At 44.1% G+C, this 15,473-nt stretch overlaps 2 protein-coding genes across 5 annotated transcripts in view; one reads left to right on the forward strand and one right to left on the reverse strand.

The window, feature by feature from the left end:
- The first annotated feature begins 2,679 nt into the window (after positions 1-2,679).
- SNRPD1 (small nuclear ribonucleoprotein D1 polypeptide) lies at positions 2,680-9,149 on the forward strand. Of its 4 annotated transcripts, none has more exons than XM_053265508.1 (4): positions 2,680-2,906; positions 5,122-5,198; positions 7,436-7,627; positions 8,977-9,149. In XM_053265508.1, the coding sequence occupies exons 1-4, from the start codon at positions 2,893-2,895 to the stop codon at positions 9,051-9,053; spliced, it is 360 nt and encodes a 119-aa protein (XP_053121483.1). In that variant the 5' UTR covers positions 2,680-2,892; the 3' UTR covers positions 9,054-9,149. The 4 variants fall into 4 exon arrangements, with proteins under 4 accessions (XP_053121483.1, XP_053121485.1, XP_053121484.1 ...); XM_053265510.1 differs by lacking the exon at positions 2,680-2,906 and adding an exon at positions 3,124-3,192; XM_053265509.1 differs by lacking the exon at positions 2,680-2,906 and adding an exon at positions 3,205-3,357.
- An 899-nt stretch (positions 9,150-10,048) lies between these two features.
- The window catches only part of SLC6A20 (solute carrier family 6 member 20), a 38,247-nt gene continuing 32,822 nt past the window's right edge, over positions 10,049-15,473 (reverse strand). Inside the window, exons 8-11 of the mRNA XM_053265507.1 lie at positions 13,569-13,773; positions 12,693-12,852; positions 12,242-12,407; positions 10,049-10,876 (exon numbers count right to left, since the gene is read on the reverse strand). Coding sequence (XP_053121482.1) covers positions 10,727-10,876; positions 12,242-12,407; positions 12,693-12,852; positions 13,569-13,773 — 681 coding nt within the window. The 3' untranslated portion in view covers positions 10,049-10,726. The remainder of the gene's footprint in view (positions 10,877-12,241; positions 12,408-12,692; positions 12,853-13,568; positions 13,774-15,473) is intronic.

Below are 15,473 nucleotides of genomic sequence, written 5' to 3' on the forward strand. Positions count from 1 at the left end.
GCCCTCCTGCCCCCCTCGCCCCACACCTCTTGCCCTCCTGCCCCCCGCCCCACACTCTCTTGCCCTCCTGCCCCTCTCTTGCCCTCCTGCCCCCCTCCCGCCCCCTCTCTCTTGCCCTCCTGCCCCCCTCCCACCCCTCTCCCTTGCCCTCCTGCCCCCCGCTCCCCCTCTCTTGCCCTCCTGCCCCCTCTCTTGCCCTCCTGCTCCCTCCCTCTTGCCATCCTGCCCCTCCCACCCCACTCTCTCTTGCCCTCCTGCCGCCCCACTCTCTCTTGCCCTCCTGCCCCCCCTCCCGCCCCACTCGTACTAAGCATTTTACCTCACCGGGCGGCGGGCGGCCATTTTTGGCCGGACCTCACCACCGCCACAGGCTCTCCTTACCGGGCAGCTGAAAAGGGCCCCGCCGCTGCCATTCCTCCTCCTGGGTGGCGGACAGGGAAGTCCTGCCTCCTGATTCCCTCCCACCCCGACCACAAACGGGCACTGGAGCTGCACCCTGCAGCCCGTTTCCCACTCACCCCCTTTCCCGCTGCCGCCTCCCACGGCCAGGCTGGGCGTTGCCACCGGTGCCTCCTCCCCCTTACTCAGGAAGGCCTGGCCACCACGACGACCAATCCTCCTGGGTGCGCCTCAGCCAATCAGGCGCGTCCACCAGCCAGCCAATCAGCTGGGCGCCGGGATGCACATTCTAAAGGCTCACCCAGGAGGATTAAATATATAGATTAATTGTAACTAACTGAACCCACACAGAGCATCTGTGTGCTAGTGCACTCAGCCTTTGGCTCTCCCCCAATCGACCATTCTTCCCTCCCACCATTTGCCCGTTCCTCCCTCCCCCCAATCACCAGTCACCCATTCCTCCCCCCACAGCCACTTGCCCGTTCCTCCCTTGCAGCCACTCACCAGTCGCCCATTCATCCCTCCCTCCGCTCGCCTCGGAGGAGGCGCCGTCTCCTTGCCTCTTTGAGCAGGAGGCCCCCAGTGCGGACTGATCCGTCATTTGGTTGGCAAGTGGGCCCAGAGAGGGGGCTGCACCCCCCTCTCCGCCGCCTGCTCGGCCAGTCTTGTAGGAGCTGAACTGTCTGGACACTCAAAATCCTCTCACCCATTTGCCTTATTTTTGCGACCGCCCACTGCTTTCTTCCTCCCCCCACAGCCGCTGCCTTCTCTCTCCCCGCCCGCCTGCCCGCTGGTCTTAACTTTGCCACCACTGTTGCTTTCCTCTCCCCCTCCCAGCAGCTTCCTCATCTCACGAGAGCTGCCACACATGGGATTAGTCACGGGTATGTCTTAGCGAATTATATATATATATATATAGAGAGAGAGAGAGAGAGAGAGAGAGAGAGAGAGAGAGGATAGATTCAGGGGCGTAACTATAATAGGGCAAGGGGAGACAGTTGTCTGGGGGCCCATTGCCTTAGGGGCCCCCCAGAGGCAAGTCACATGACTGATTCCCCCAGCTGCGCACCCACCCGGGCTTCCTTCAGTTGTATTCATCCTCCAAAACTGATGTGGGTGTTAAGACCCTCCAAAACTGATGTGGGTGTTAAGACCTGGAGCTACCAGAACAGCATGTCTTTCTCTAGTACCATTAAATGACTTGCATCGTCCATAATTTACAAAACCTTTAAAAAAATAATTTAGGATATATATATATACTAGTGGGCCCGGGCACAGAGCATCTGTGCCTCTAGTTGGGCTCTGCCCGGGCCCACCACCGCCGCCCATGGCTCTGGCCGGGCCCGCTGCCGCCTCGCCCGGCCCGCCTCCTCCTCCGGCTTCCCCCGGCCTCCGGCTTCCCCCGGGCCCGCCACCTCCTCCCAGCCGGGCCCGCCATCTCCTCCGCCCGGGCCCGCCGCCTCCTCACCTTGCCCGGCCAGGTGTGGCATTTTAAAATCTTGTCTCTGGGCCCACTCCAACCTTGCTACGCCCCTGAATAGATTGTTATGAAATGGTGCATATTATATTGAAATATTTTGTAAATTTTCCAAGGCTTTCCTCCTCACTCAGTAGTAAAATAATTTGCAGTTTGCAAGCATCCTTCCTGTACCACGAAGTCCAGACTTTCTTTGTCTAAAAGTACCCGAGAAAACTACCAAGGCATGTTTAACGTAATCCTAACCCCAACACATGCTTTTCCAGTGGGGGAGTTTTTGCACATTCCCCACAAGATTCATTTTCCCCGCGATTCTCTTTTGTTTTGGTAGTCTGGGCCAGTCTGGAGCCTACCTATGAAAACAGCATGTTGCTATCTTTCATGGCTAGGTCTGGGAATTTCATGTCAGGGAGTGAGGCCCAAGCAGCTCTCGTCTATGTGTGTGAATGATAAGTTTGTGTGTCTTTTTTTTAAAGCAATTTTATTTCAATTACCACAGGCGTTGAAATACTCAGCCACCTCAGGAGCCGCCTATGAAATCCCAGAGAAAAGCCTGGGTTGGAGTAGACGCCTCTCAAACGAAGAGTGAGAGACGATATAAGCAAATGTAAGCCCCAAAAGCCGTCCGGGTACGGGCGGCAAATCATATAAGGACGGCATAGGCATGTCACCCCCTCTTCCCTTTTTCTCTCCTTCTCTCCGATTAGCTCCACCTTCATTCCCATCTCGCTTTGCAATGAGACTTCCGGGCCTGAAGAGGGCGCCCATTCCCAATTACCCCTTCTCTTTTTCAATTCAGTGCCGGGACGGAGGGCAGGAAGGGGCGGCACTTCCGGCCGTTCCGCGAGCGCACCACCATTAGTCGCGCCGCGTAACGGAGCTGCGTGGTCTCGAGCGGTTATTCCGCGTTTAATTTTTGCCGCTATTAACCCCTCACTCGGCTTGGGCTTCGTATCGCTGGGGAGGGCGCGGCCTGAGCTTCCGTCCACTCGAGTCGTGCCTATTGCTTTGCCGCCATGAAGCTCGTGAGGTAAGCAGCAGCGACGTGGGAGGAGGCCGGCTGGGCCTGGGCGCCTCATTCATTCATTCATCCATCCATGCAGCCACCCATCCACTCACTGGTGGCGCGCTTTTCTTGCTTTCGTCCCCCCACCCCCGCGCTCGTCCCCCACCCCACGTCAGCTCAAGCGCCGCCTTCCTCCTCGCGCCCATTTAGCCGTTGCCCGCCGCTGGGCCTCCTGTCTCCTTGCCCCTCCCCCGCCCTCCAGGTTCAGAGCCCGTCGACTCGGCCCGCCTCTTCTCCAAGTGGAGCGCAGGTGATTGGCCAAGTCTCTTTGCGTGGGGGCTTCCCATTTCCCGCCTCTGGGCCTGCTTGTCGTCGCGGAAGAGGGCGCTTCCTGTCGGTCCTGGGGCACGGAGGAAGGCGCTCGCCCCGGGCCGCAGCCTTCCAACTTTTTAAAATCCAGAACTAACCCCAGATTGTAATGTGGCATTTTATTGATCTCCCCCACCCCATCCCCTATGCCCGTTTTCATTTTTTTTTCGGATGACCAGAGAGGCAAAGCAGGATTATTGTATAGAAGTGGGGACAGGGAGTCTTGGTTTGTTTATATTAACTCTGTTTTGGGAGCATTGGTTGAAAAGCTGTATGTAAATGTTCATTGTATTTGTAAGAGAGGATTTTTGTCTGTGGCTGCAGCTTTTCAGGCATAGATGACTGCTGTACCTCCTAAAGCATAATCTTTGCAGCTATTAAAGCTAAAGAAATGCCACCCATCTTTCTTGCTCTCTGCTTGTATTATTCTCTTTGAAATGAATTCCAAACAGATAAAATAGTGATGGTGCCCTGCAGTGTTTCCTGTAACAGCAATTCCCAGTTGTTGCTGACTACAATGCCCATAATCCCCAGCTAAAGGTCATTGCAGATGGGGCTTTTTTGATGGGGCTTTTTATTCACTACATTTTAATACCGCCTTTCTGCCTTGACAAAGGCACCCAAAGCAGTTTACAATATTAAAAGAAGCAAGCAAATAACCGATTAATAAAAAGTAATCTCAGGCTGTTGGTCTTGTCAGGAGCTGAGGACAAGAGCTAGCTGGCCTGGGTGCCTCCTTTCTTGCCTTCCTCTCAGGGTGGTCTTTCTGTACTCCTGGGAAGGGGGGGGCCTGCCCCAACAGTCCTCACAGGCCAGAGCTGGTCTCTGCGGGGGGCCAGTGTTATGCTCTCCACTGGCCTGGGTGCCTCCTTTCTTGCCTTCCTCTCAGGGCACACAACATCTGAGAATCCCTGTTATAGGGAACACTGGTGCCTTACATTAGAGCAGGGCTGGGCAAACATGGCCCTCAAGATATGTGGCTGGGGATGATTGTGTTTTGGGATTATGGGTTGTAGTTCAGCAAAACCTGGAGGGCCAGGTTTGCCCAGCCCTGGGTTAGTCTAGCTTGCTTTTGGGTCCTGACACACTGGTTGCTAACTGTGATTAGAAAACTTGGTATAAATAATGTATACTAAAAACAATAGTGTTCTGTTCATATCTCATCAATTGTTCTAACAGAGGTTTATTTGGAGTGTACTGATGTTTACTTGGTCTGAGAGAAATATGTGGGCTTAATACTACTGAAAAGATGCCAGCTTGTCTCTCATTCAGCAGTAACCATTGTGAAATAATCTTGAGTATATATATATCTTAGGAACATAGGGAACTGCCATATACTGAGTCAGACCATTGGTCTATCTAGCTCAGTATTGTCTTCACAGACTTGAGTATATCTATATTTTTTTACATTCACACCTAGTGTAAAGAAGAAAAATCAGATTTGTTTTGTGAAGCAGACTACAAAATGGGTCTCTCCTCACTCTCTCACAAATTCCTCTCTAGGAACCTTAATCTTACAGTCCACTCTGAACAGTGATCAACTAGGTATATATATATGTCTTCACTCTCTGACCTCTCATGGTGTTTTCCATTTTTAGTAGAGCATATCAAGATTCTTTTCTGCTTCCTTCACTGTATTCACTAAACTAGAACATATTAGTCTCCGTTGAATTCCCACATTGCTTCCCTATAGTTGAGTGGTCTACTGGGCCCCAGGATGTTCCCAACGCAAAGTGTTTTTAATGTGCTCTATTGAGATCTGTGCCTGTTCATCTTGGCAACTATTAGAATAACTACTAAGGGATTTTTTTATAGTGAAATATACTTGGGCTGAAAAACAGTACAGTTATTTTCTAATTATATCTTTTAGATTTCTCATGAAACTTAGTCACGAGACTGTGACCATTGAATTGAAGAATGGGACCCAGGTGCATGGAACCATCACAGGTATGGGGTTCAAAATTACCTTAGTTATAGTAAGTTGTTTGTTCATCTTGGTCTTTGGTAGAACATTTGTTGCAGGAAAAGCTGGAAGAAATTATTAGTAACCGTAACCGTATCTGTGACTCAAGGAATTCAAGAGTACATGGATTGTAGATATCCTGTATCATTCCCACAAGGCCCCTTTGAAATAGGTTAGATTGAGAGAGTGACTTACTCAAGGCCATCCCAGTGAATTTCATAGCTGAATAAGGATTTGAATCTGTTGTCTTATTGAAACTCATTGTTCTAGATGGTGTTCCACTCTGGGTCTCAGAATGTTCATTTTGTCTGCATAGTGCTAGTGTGCATATTTAATATAATTTGTCTATAGGATCTCTGTCAGGATATGTATACCCTTTGTACATATGATCCTCTGTGATATAGGCTTTCTTGAAAACTATGAATCAGAAAAATTCCCAGTGCCCTAAATAGATCATCATTTGATATTTATTTGACTTGTATACTTAATAAACAACTTTTAAAAAATCATTTTTAAATAAGTGCTAAATAAATATCAAATTTTTTCTAGTTGCTACAAATATTTGACCTGAAATGTAGACTCGAATAGAAAAAAATTCAATAAGGCACTTTTTAATATGCTTTTTTTCTACTCAAATTCAGAGTTTTGCTTGAAAATTGCTTTTATTTAAAAGATAAAAGATGATACACACTTATGGGCAGAATCCAGACTTAAGTTAGTCAGGACTAAGTTCCACTTAAATAAATGAGACAATTAGTCATGGTTGGCTTAAGTGTCATTAATATCAATGGGACAGTTATGGCTAACGAATTTGGATTCTGCCCACTCTTGCTACAATTTAATGTAGCCTTTTCTACAAATGCTTCCAACTTCCCCAGTTCAACAAAAGAAAGGAGGCACTGCTTTGTGTGTCTCCTGGAGGCATTTTTCCAGGTGCTTGGTAAATATACACTACCTCAGTTTGGGCTTGGAATGGCCCCATGCTGGGATGATTTGTTTGCATTTAGTCTGTTCTTGTAGTCAGGCCTACCCCAGTTAAAACATCTTAAAGGAGTTTTAGTTTTTATGTCACTTGCAATATGAGACTGAATAAGACTTTTAGTTTGGTACAAAATTTGGTTTTGATTTGCACAGTTAATCAGATGAATTCATAACTTGCTTCTTGATTATTGTGTGTAGTTTTATTTTTATTTTGCCTCCCTTTTAATAAATCAGTAGAAATGTGATGAATTAAATATATTTGTGTATTTATGAATAAAAGCTTTTCCATGGAAAAATATAGTAGTGGAATATTTTATTTTACATTTTATTTTTTGACATTTTATATTCCGCTCTTCCTCCAAGGAGCCCAGAGCAGTGTACTACATACTTAAGTTTCTCCTCACAACAATCCTGTGAAGTAGGTTAGGCTGAGAGAGACGTGACTGGCCCAGAGTCACCCAGCAAGTATCATGGCTGAATGGGGATTTGAACTCGGGTCTCCCCGGTCCTAGTCCAGCACTCTAAACCACTACACCACGCTGTCTCTCTTTTTCCAGGCAGTGTTCTTCCTTGCAATGCTGATATTCCAGCCAGAGCAAAGTTGTGGCACACATGGTTCAACATTTTGAACCATGTGTTCATTGACTGGTTATACCTAAACACCAGGGCAATGCAGGGATGGGTATATGAGAATGTGACTAAGAACAGAAAAAGAACCCAGATGCATCAGTATTCAAAGCAATACAAATCAAAGGATCTAAATATAACTATGTATTTAAAAGGATTTGGAACTCATTTGTTTCTTCTGGTTAGAGTTTGAAGTCACAATTCTCTGTAGCTGTGCAATGATGTAGCATGTTCACGTCTTCCTTCTAGTCCTAGTCCTAACAAGTTTCATTTCTCCAACAAAAATGGTTCTTGTCATCCTATACTACAGTGATGCTCATATAATTTGGAAACCATTTGTTATATCCTATGTATGAACAGGTTGTTTCACTCATGCAAGGGAAAGGACTGATTTTGTTGCCAGTTTATCCTATTTCTCTGCAGTCTGTCTCCTGAAAATCTGCTCCTGAAACTTTTGAGCAGGAATGGGGGATTGGCAAAAGATGGAGAGAAATCACTCCTTGTGTGAGCAGAACTTTTCTGCTTACACTATGCATGCTTAGAATACAACCCCCTATATGCAAAAATAATAGTCTTTAATCCATATATTATGGGAAGCTTTTTTTCCCCCCAGGCGTGGATGTCAGTATGAATACACATCTTAAAGCTGTGAAGATGACTCTGAAGAACAGAGAACCTGTCCAACTTGAGACCTTGAGTATTCGAGGAAATAATATTAGGTATTTCATCCTGCCAGACAGCTTGCCCCTGGATACTTTGCTGGTGGATGTTGAGCCAAAAGTCAAATCCAAGAAAAGGGAGGCAGGTTAGTAACTTGATTTCACGCTACCAAGAAATGTCTGGTTTGCATATGAACAATTGAACTTTTCTTCCAGGATCATGCCTATCTGGCACATGAATTCTTACACATCTGGAAGCTTACTTTGAATAATATCAAGATAATAATTTTGTTCCCCCTTGCTTTCAAATGAATAAGTTAATGGTTTGAGTGTGCTTGTTAGCTGCTTTTTCTCAACTTGAAATTCTTGATGTGGCATTCTCAGTTTCTGTGTATGGTCTTGTTCAGAATAATTTTACCCCAATTTATTTAAAATTAACATTTTATCTGACTGCTTTTATGATTTTTATAGTTTTATGATCATCGGATCAGTTTAGGATAGATCCCATTTGTGGGAATCAAGGGCCACTGGCCATTTACGGTGCCTTTTGATTTCCAAAGCAGGTCCCAGTGGTGCTTTGTTTAATGTTCCTTCCTCCCATCCTTCTCCAAGTCTGAAAACAGTGGTGTAAATACTTGAATCATTGTAATCATTCTTATACAAGTAGATGTTTGACTGTTTTACCTCAGAGGTATTCCTAAAAAGGCTTAAAATTTCTAGCATTTTTCAGGATGTCAGATAATCTCTGTGTTCCAGAAGGATAGCCCTTTGTGGCACAAAGGTCAGGCTGAATATGTGCAACAGATTCAGATGGGGTGTGTGTGTGTGTGCGCGCGCGCGCGTGTGCACTCGCGCGCAGTGGTGATGCAGTGGATTGTTGTGCCATTCATCCACACAGTGTCAGAAGCTTTCTATGGAAATTGACCTCCCCTTAGTAAGAACAGAGGTGCTTGGAGCAAAGCTGCACTGATGATGCTTGTTTACTCCTCAGCTATGCCACTTAGGGACAAAAGCATAACTTGAGGGCACTTTAAATCATTGTGTCAATGTTTTGCTCTTTCAGACAGTTACAAAGGGGACTTGTTGGGAATTAAGATGTTGTGGAATCTGCTTTTACCCAAGGGATGTGAGATTTACAGATTTTGTACATACTTAGCACATTTCTTTAAGCTTTGACATGGACTAGCTGTTGCAGTTCGATCCTGTTTACTTGTGATAGAATTCACAGCACTGACACACTTCCAGTTCTTTAGTAAGTTCCAACAAAGTGGGAAATAGAACAGTGCTCATATACCATTTAGCAACAGGTTTAAGGCAGAATGCTTCCTTTTGTGAAATTGTATTTTGCTGTTGTGTTTATATGTTGCTTAAAGTGAAAAATTATTTTGAAAAGTTCTTAAAACAAAAATATTTTGAGCTTGGAATCCAAATCTGACAGTCTTCAAGGGTCAATATTCCTTGTTTATTCAAAGGAAGTTTCCCTTTTTATCTTCAGTTGCAGGAAGAGGCCGTGGTAGAGGCCGTGGCAGAGGTAGAGGACGTGGCAGAGGAAGAGGAGGTCCAAGGCGATAACTACTTTTCAGCTACTAAAAAATGTCAAGCAACTCTGGTTTTTTGTACAGGTTTTGTTTTAGTTTCAATTTTTAATAAACAGGTGTGGAAAACGTATTGTGTCAGTTAAGTCATGTACTTGCACGTGTCTCATAGGAACTACCTCAGACCAAGCATGCCCTTGTTACCTTTCAGCAGTATGCTGAAATTTCTTCTGAATTCCCTGAAACAGTGAAATTTGCTCTTTGTGATATAATCTCTGTTTCTTCCATATCTTCTATTGTAACATAAGGGACCATATGTACCTTCTGTTAGTCAAGCATTGCTTAAAGAATTAGTCCATACTGAGTTCCAGCTAATCTTGAGTATTTGAATGAAATCTTGCATGGAGAAATTACATCAAGGTATAAAACTAATGAAGCATTTAAAGACTAAAAGTGGCATATTCCACAGGTGCCGTGTGTGGAAGCAATATTGTGAATATTTGACTAGAGGCCTGGAAAAATTATAAGCATCCAATTGTCTGGATAAAAAGAACAAAATATTGCGCCTTGGAGTTTGCAATACCATCCAATCCATAAATAAGGAATGTCTGACCCTTTGTGTAGCCTGCAGGCTTTTAGTTTTTAGATTATATTCTGGCATTTCTATCTTTTACTTCTTTCCACGATTAAAAATTTATCAACTTACAGTAAAAGTCTGAAAAAGGAGGCAAGTGAAAAAAGAAGCCTATATGTATTGTGTGTATTCTGTCAGGACTGGTATCCCCACATATTATACTTTAAAATTTGAGTTTGCGCTTTTGAAGGTGATGGTGAATATTGTACAATGTGTAACATATGTTGTTGTACAATAACTATATGCAAACTGTTAACTTAATACAATGGAAATATGTGCACAATCTCAGTTCATTACATAACTCCAGTGTGACACTGCTGAATATTTCTTCAGCCCATTTTCCTTTTCAAGTGTGTTGACTTGAAATAAACATAGTAGACAGTTTATACCTTGAAACTTACTGTTTACTTCAAATGGTAATTTGAACATTGGTGATTTTTCTGTTTAACATATAAACATTAACTTCATTGATGAGCTAATATAGCTTCTACAGAAACTTCCTAGCATCTCCTAGAAGATATTTGCATTGTTCAAGACATGTAACTTTGACAATTTGTCCATATATAATGCACAATTTATTTGTGCAAATTGCAGCTTTCCTGCTGTGCAAAGCTTTCAGTGCTTCAGATACAAAAGAAACACACTTCCACTCAGGCAGATTGTTTTAATTAGGCAGATGGAATTGGCCATTTTAAGAATATAACAGCCTTGCTGGATCAGGCCCAAGGCTCATCGAGTCCAACATCCTGTTTCACCCAGTGGCCCACCAGATGCAGCTGAGAAGCCCACAGGCAAGAGGTGAGGGCAGGCCCTCTCTCCTGCTGTTGCTCCCTTGCAACTGGTATTTAGAGGCATTTTTGTGAGTTACCACTCCTTGTAGATGCCTCTCAAAGACTATCTTGAAGTCTACAAAATAGTATGTTTTGACCCTAGAATAACCAAGAGGACAGTTTGGTATGATCACCCAAGTTCTGTATTTCTTTTGATTGTTGCAGGCTATAGCTGCTGTAGTTTTCAAGGTGTGGTGTGGAAGTTGCAGCCGTTCATGAAATTCTCCTGAGTCCAGTTCCTAATGTTCAGGCAATAGTTGATACATTTCCCCTCTTTGTTCTGTTTATGATAAAAGTTAGTAATGCACCTAGTGGTATACACACAGTGGATGCTGCCACAAGCAACCCAATAACTGCTAGGGCGCCACTGGGATAATCTTTTGTAACCAGCTGACCCTGCAAGAGAGATGAACAGAATGTAAAACTGTAAGCCTGTTAATGCAGAGAAATAATGTCAGGGTTTTTCTTAAAAGATCACTTGTGTTAATTTCAAAGCCACCTGTTTTTTTCACAGTGGGCATCTCATCTGATACTTTATGTATCGGAAATGCATACAACTATTTTGACTAGCACTCTACAGAAGATAGTGTCATGGACTGAGCAGATTCTGGTGAGATCAACGTTTTACACTTGCTTTTGAGCAAGGTTAGCTCAGACTGAATGTAGGCTGTTACATGTAGCCCTGCTAACATGTAACGTAATGTGGGGAGCAGAGTATGGGATCATTACTGTTACATTTGAAATAAATATACGTAATTATTGCTCTTCTCCTTTGAGATATATGCAACTGTTAACACTGGTTTTACATATTTTTTGCAGCTGTTATCTGTATTAAGATTAAAACTCCACTTACTTGCCCATAGAAATGTTACTAATTATACATACAGTGGTCCCTCGACTTACGAAGATAATCTGATCCGAATGCACGTTCGTAGGTCGGATTTTTCGTAAGTCGAAAAGCGCATCCACGGAGGTCCGGAACACTCGTAAGTCGAGGAAACCGCATCTAAAAATTCGTAGGTCGAGGAAGCCGCATCTAAACCGGCAACGACTTCCGGTATTTTTTGTCGTTCGTATGTCGAAATCTTCGGATGTCGAGTGCTTCGTAAGTTGAGGGACCACTGTATACAATTACATGACCTGCCGGGCGGAGAAAGGCTCTGCAAACCTTTCCTTCCCCAGACGATCGTTTTTTGGATGGTGGGAACATGAAGTGCGCTCCCACACAATCAGCCCTGCTCCATGCAGTGCAGAGCAGGGCGGATTGTCCAGCCCATTGACACATGATCCTCAACAGCTGGGTTAAGGGTATAAAGCTGTACTGGTTCTAGTGGTGGTTCTTTCATAAGAGTGTCTGGGGAGTAGGTTGATCACTTTAGACTCTGAAGTCAGACTGAAAACTAAGATAACTGAGTATTACTTTGTCTGAAAGAGTGTGCAAATTGACTTCTATGCACTGCTGGCACATGTTCTAGCATCAATAAGTGTTCATTGTACCTCTTATGTTCTAATACTGAAACTCTTTAAATATTTAGGTTTATTTCATGAGTTTTCTAATCTTGCTCACAATAGAATGAAAACCCATTTGGAAGTTCTGAGATATGCATTCTCCCCCCACCCCCACCCCTTTTTGAAACATACAGCCTGAACTAAGAGAGCATTGTTTTGGTTTTGTTAGAAGCTGCAATTTCTCTACTTGTACCTAGTTGCTACATCTCAATTACCAGGGGCTAAATAGGCTAATTATAATGAATAAAATACCTGTGTTGCATCCCATGCTTGGTACTGCAGTGTCCCTGTGCTGATGTAGTCAGCGATGTAAAATAAAAACAAGCTTACAATTAGCACAGGACTAGCAAAGGCCCACATAACCTTCCAGTACCAACTGGGCTTATGTCCAGTCATTACATGAAGATCTTTCTCAAATCTGTAAAAGGAAGAAACGATCTTGTTCAGTAATACTGATCTGTTAAAACATTTGAAATGTGTGTTGCACTCCTGATTTGAACTCAGCAAGTAGTGTGCACTGTGTGCGCTGTGGAAAGTAAGAGGCTTGAATCTTTGTAAAGAAATAGTGAAAGAATAGGACGAACTGTTCCCTCAATTCTGAGCTGGAAAAACATGCACATGTATGAAGTAATGGGAACGAATGCGACAGAATAACTGTAGCAATGATATCTGATAGGAAAGATGGCTGTTGCTGGGTTCTTACCTCCTTAGCCCATAAATGTAACATACAGCGATAGTTTCCACCAGCACAATAAGCAGCAGGGAGAGAGTAGCCGCGTAGTCATTGAAAATATCAAACCAATAGTTGCCAGCCTCCATCGTGAACACTAAGCCAATGATACAATTGATGAAACACACACCACCTATGAAAATCAAACACATAATCTGTCTTGACTGAAAGAAAAATGTTAATAGGTCAGGGATGGACATCATTTGAGTAAAAGAGAACAGATTTTATCCTGGCTTTGCTGCAGTAGGATCATCTGCTCGATGAAATAATCGGCACCCACATGCTCTGCTGCCTAATACAGCTATGCCTGTGCTTATAATTGAATGGGTTGGAGGGTGGCAAGTGTCCTTGGGCCTCAGTGAGAGGGGGCCCACCAGCTGAGTGACAGCTTGCTCTTTGCTTCTCCCTGCCCCCCCCCCCTTAATAAGGGGCAGAGGTACAGATCATTTTCACTTTTTGTCCCAGGGCCACTTCAGCCTTGCTCTACCCCTGAATGTAAGAATAGATTGGCTACAAGGTGGTGTATTAAATGTTTTAAGCATCATAGAAAGTGCTTTGCATATCTAAGAAGTGATTGCCTATCACCTGTGTAACAAGCACCAGTGTAAATGAACCTGCCAAAGCCGCCTTGGCCACACAAATACACAGTCTCCCTCATGATGGGGGAGGAGTTGTCTGCATGTGAAGGGGGGACTTCTTGGGTATCCTAGTGAGCATGAAGCACTTCTGGATTACGGTCAGAAGCATGCAAACAACTTGAGCTACAATGCCCATCCCTGCCCATCGCCCTCTTATAGGTGCAGTCGTGCTAATCTATATCTGGATGTGTTTAAAGAATAGCCAGTTAACCTGAGATCATCTCTTTGGATACGTGGGAAGAAAGGAACTTGCTGTCACTCAAAGGAGTCAGGATGGCTGCGGTGTTCCCCAGCATGCTGCCTATTCCCAACATCAGCAGCATGATGAAATACAGCACTGAATACAGCTGTGAGACCTCCATGTTCTTTATCGCTTCGGAATACACAATGAATGCTAATCCAGTCCCTTGGACAGCCTGTCCGAGAGAAAGAAAGATTGCAGGATTTTGGACAATGTGTTATGTACAAAAGACATTACGGTCTGGCTGGATCAAAGCAATACAATACATGGTCTTATGACTGTGTGCCCAACTTGCCAGAAAGCATCCCAAATTCAACATGTCTCCTAGATCTATATGGAATAAACCGGTGCATAGAAAGCAACTATCTAGTCGTATGCAACATTTACTCAAACATGATTAATTTATAGTTCCAGGTCACTTCATGTATCTGCCCATCAATCTGAAAAACCATGACAGTGCTAACCGAGTGTTTGGGGAATGGGGGCTGGATTCATTCTCCTCAAACCTCAGGACACATGGGTAGCATAGCCACTAGCCAATGCTTCCAGTGAATCCAGCAATCCAATGACAAGGATCATGCATCCAGCCCTGCAGGGAACTGCCTGTATTGCATTCCTCTGCAGATGCAGTTCCTAATCCAACAAGTGAGTGTCATCCTGGTTCCATGTATGAATGGGAGACTAGAAGTGTGAGCACTGTAAAATATTCCCCTGAGGGGATGGACCTGCTCTGGGAAGAGCAGAAGGTTTCAAGTTCCCCCTCTGGCATCTCCAAGATAGGGCTGAGAGAGATTCCTGCCTGCAACCTTGGAGAAGCCACTGCCAGTCTGTGTAGACAATACTGAGCTAGATAGACCAACGGTCTGACACAGTATACGGCAGCCTCCTATGTTCCTATCAGCTGTGAGCTTTACCCATTTAAATTTTCCTGTCCCTTGAGCTCTTTTGCAGAAGCCCCGGTTTAGGTCCTCCCCCCACTGTCTGAAGTAGAGCAAGTGGGCACAAGGAATGGCTTTTTCAGTGGTGGCACCAAGATGCTGAACTACCTTATCAAAGAAAGTGTGCCTGACACCATAGTAGTTTGCTTTTTGCTGAGTAGCCATGCTCTTTTTCAGCAGGCATTTTATTGTGATTTTTAATGGGGTCGTGACTGCTGCTTTCTGAAACATCATTTTCTGATTTTTGTAATTTAAGTACAAATTTAATTAAATGTAATTCAATTTAATCATTTAAGTTAACAGTAATTTTAACTTGATTGGCTCATTGTTTTAAACTTATATACTTGTTTGCTGCCTTGAATATTCCTACAGAAAGGTGAGGGAATGCTGAAAATAAATAAAATAGATTTCTGTGGGACTAGGCTGCCACTAAATTTCACTAGTTTCTGCGCAACGCCTTTTCATGTGCTTCCAGACATGGGAATGACAGGATTCATCCATGTGTGTATACAAATTGTGGCAGGTAAATAAACCTTAACTGTACACCATTGATGCATGGCTGCTCCTATGAAAAAATGAAAGAGCACAGAGACAGCCTCTAACCATGTTAGCAGCCATAAAGGTACTTTCACATATAACCTTGGGCACAGGTTTACATTATGTATGCAGAAGTATCCCCTACCAGATTTAGGAGAATGGCTTCTAGCAACAAAACTAACTGAACAAAAGAGGCACCTTTTAAAAGTGGTGATTCTCTTTATTTAGCAGGGGGAGAGCAACTGGCCCTATCCAACCCCAGCACACCATCCCTCCAGTGGCTGTTGCTGGTGTCTAGCTTATGTTTCTTTTTTTTATTGTGAGCCCTTTGGGGACAGGGAGCCATCTTACTTACTTACTACTTTATTTTTTCTCTATGTAAACTGCTTTGGGGACTTTA

Source organism: Hemicordylus capensis, chromosome 6 (assembly GCF_027244095.1).
Source record: "Hemicordylus capensis ecotype Gifberg chromosome 6, rHemCap1.1.pri, whole genome shotgun sequence".
Taxonomy (NCBI): domain Eukaryota; kingdom Metazoa; phylum Chordata; class Lepidosauria; order Squamata; family Cordylidae; genus Hemicordylus; species Hemicordylus capensis.

Coding starts and splice junctions, on each gene's coding strand:
- SNRPD1 (XM_053265508.1), top strand. Junction 5,199..7,435: donor GGTGCATGGAACCATCACAG/GTATGGGGTTCA, acceptor TTTTCCCCCCAG/GCGTGGATGTCAGTATGAAT. Junction 7,628..8,976: donor ATCCAAGAAAAGGGAGGCAG/GTTAGTAACTTG, acceptor TTTTATCTTCAG/TTGCAGGAAGAGGCCGTGGT.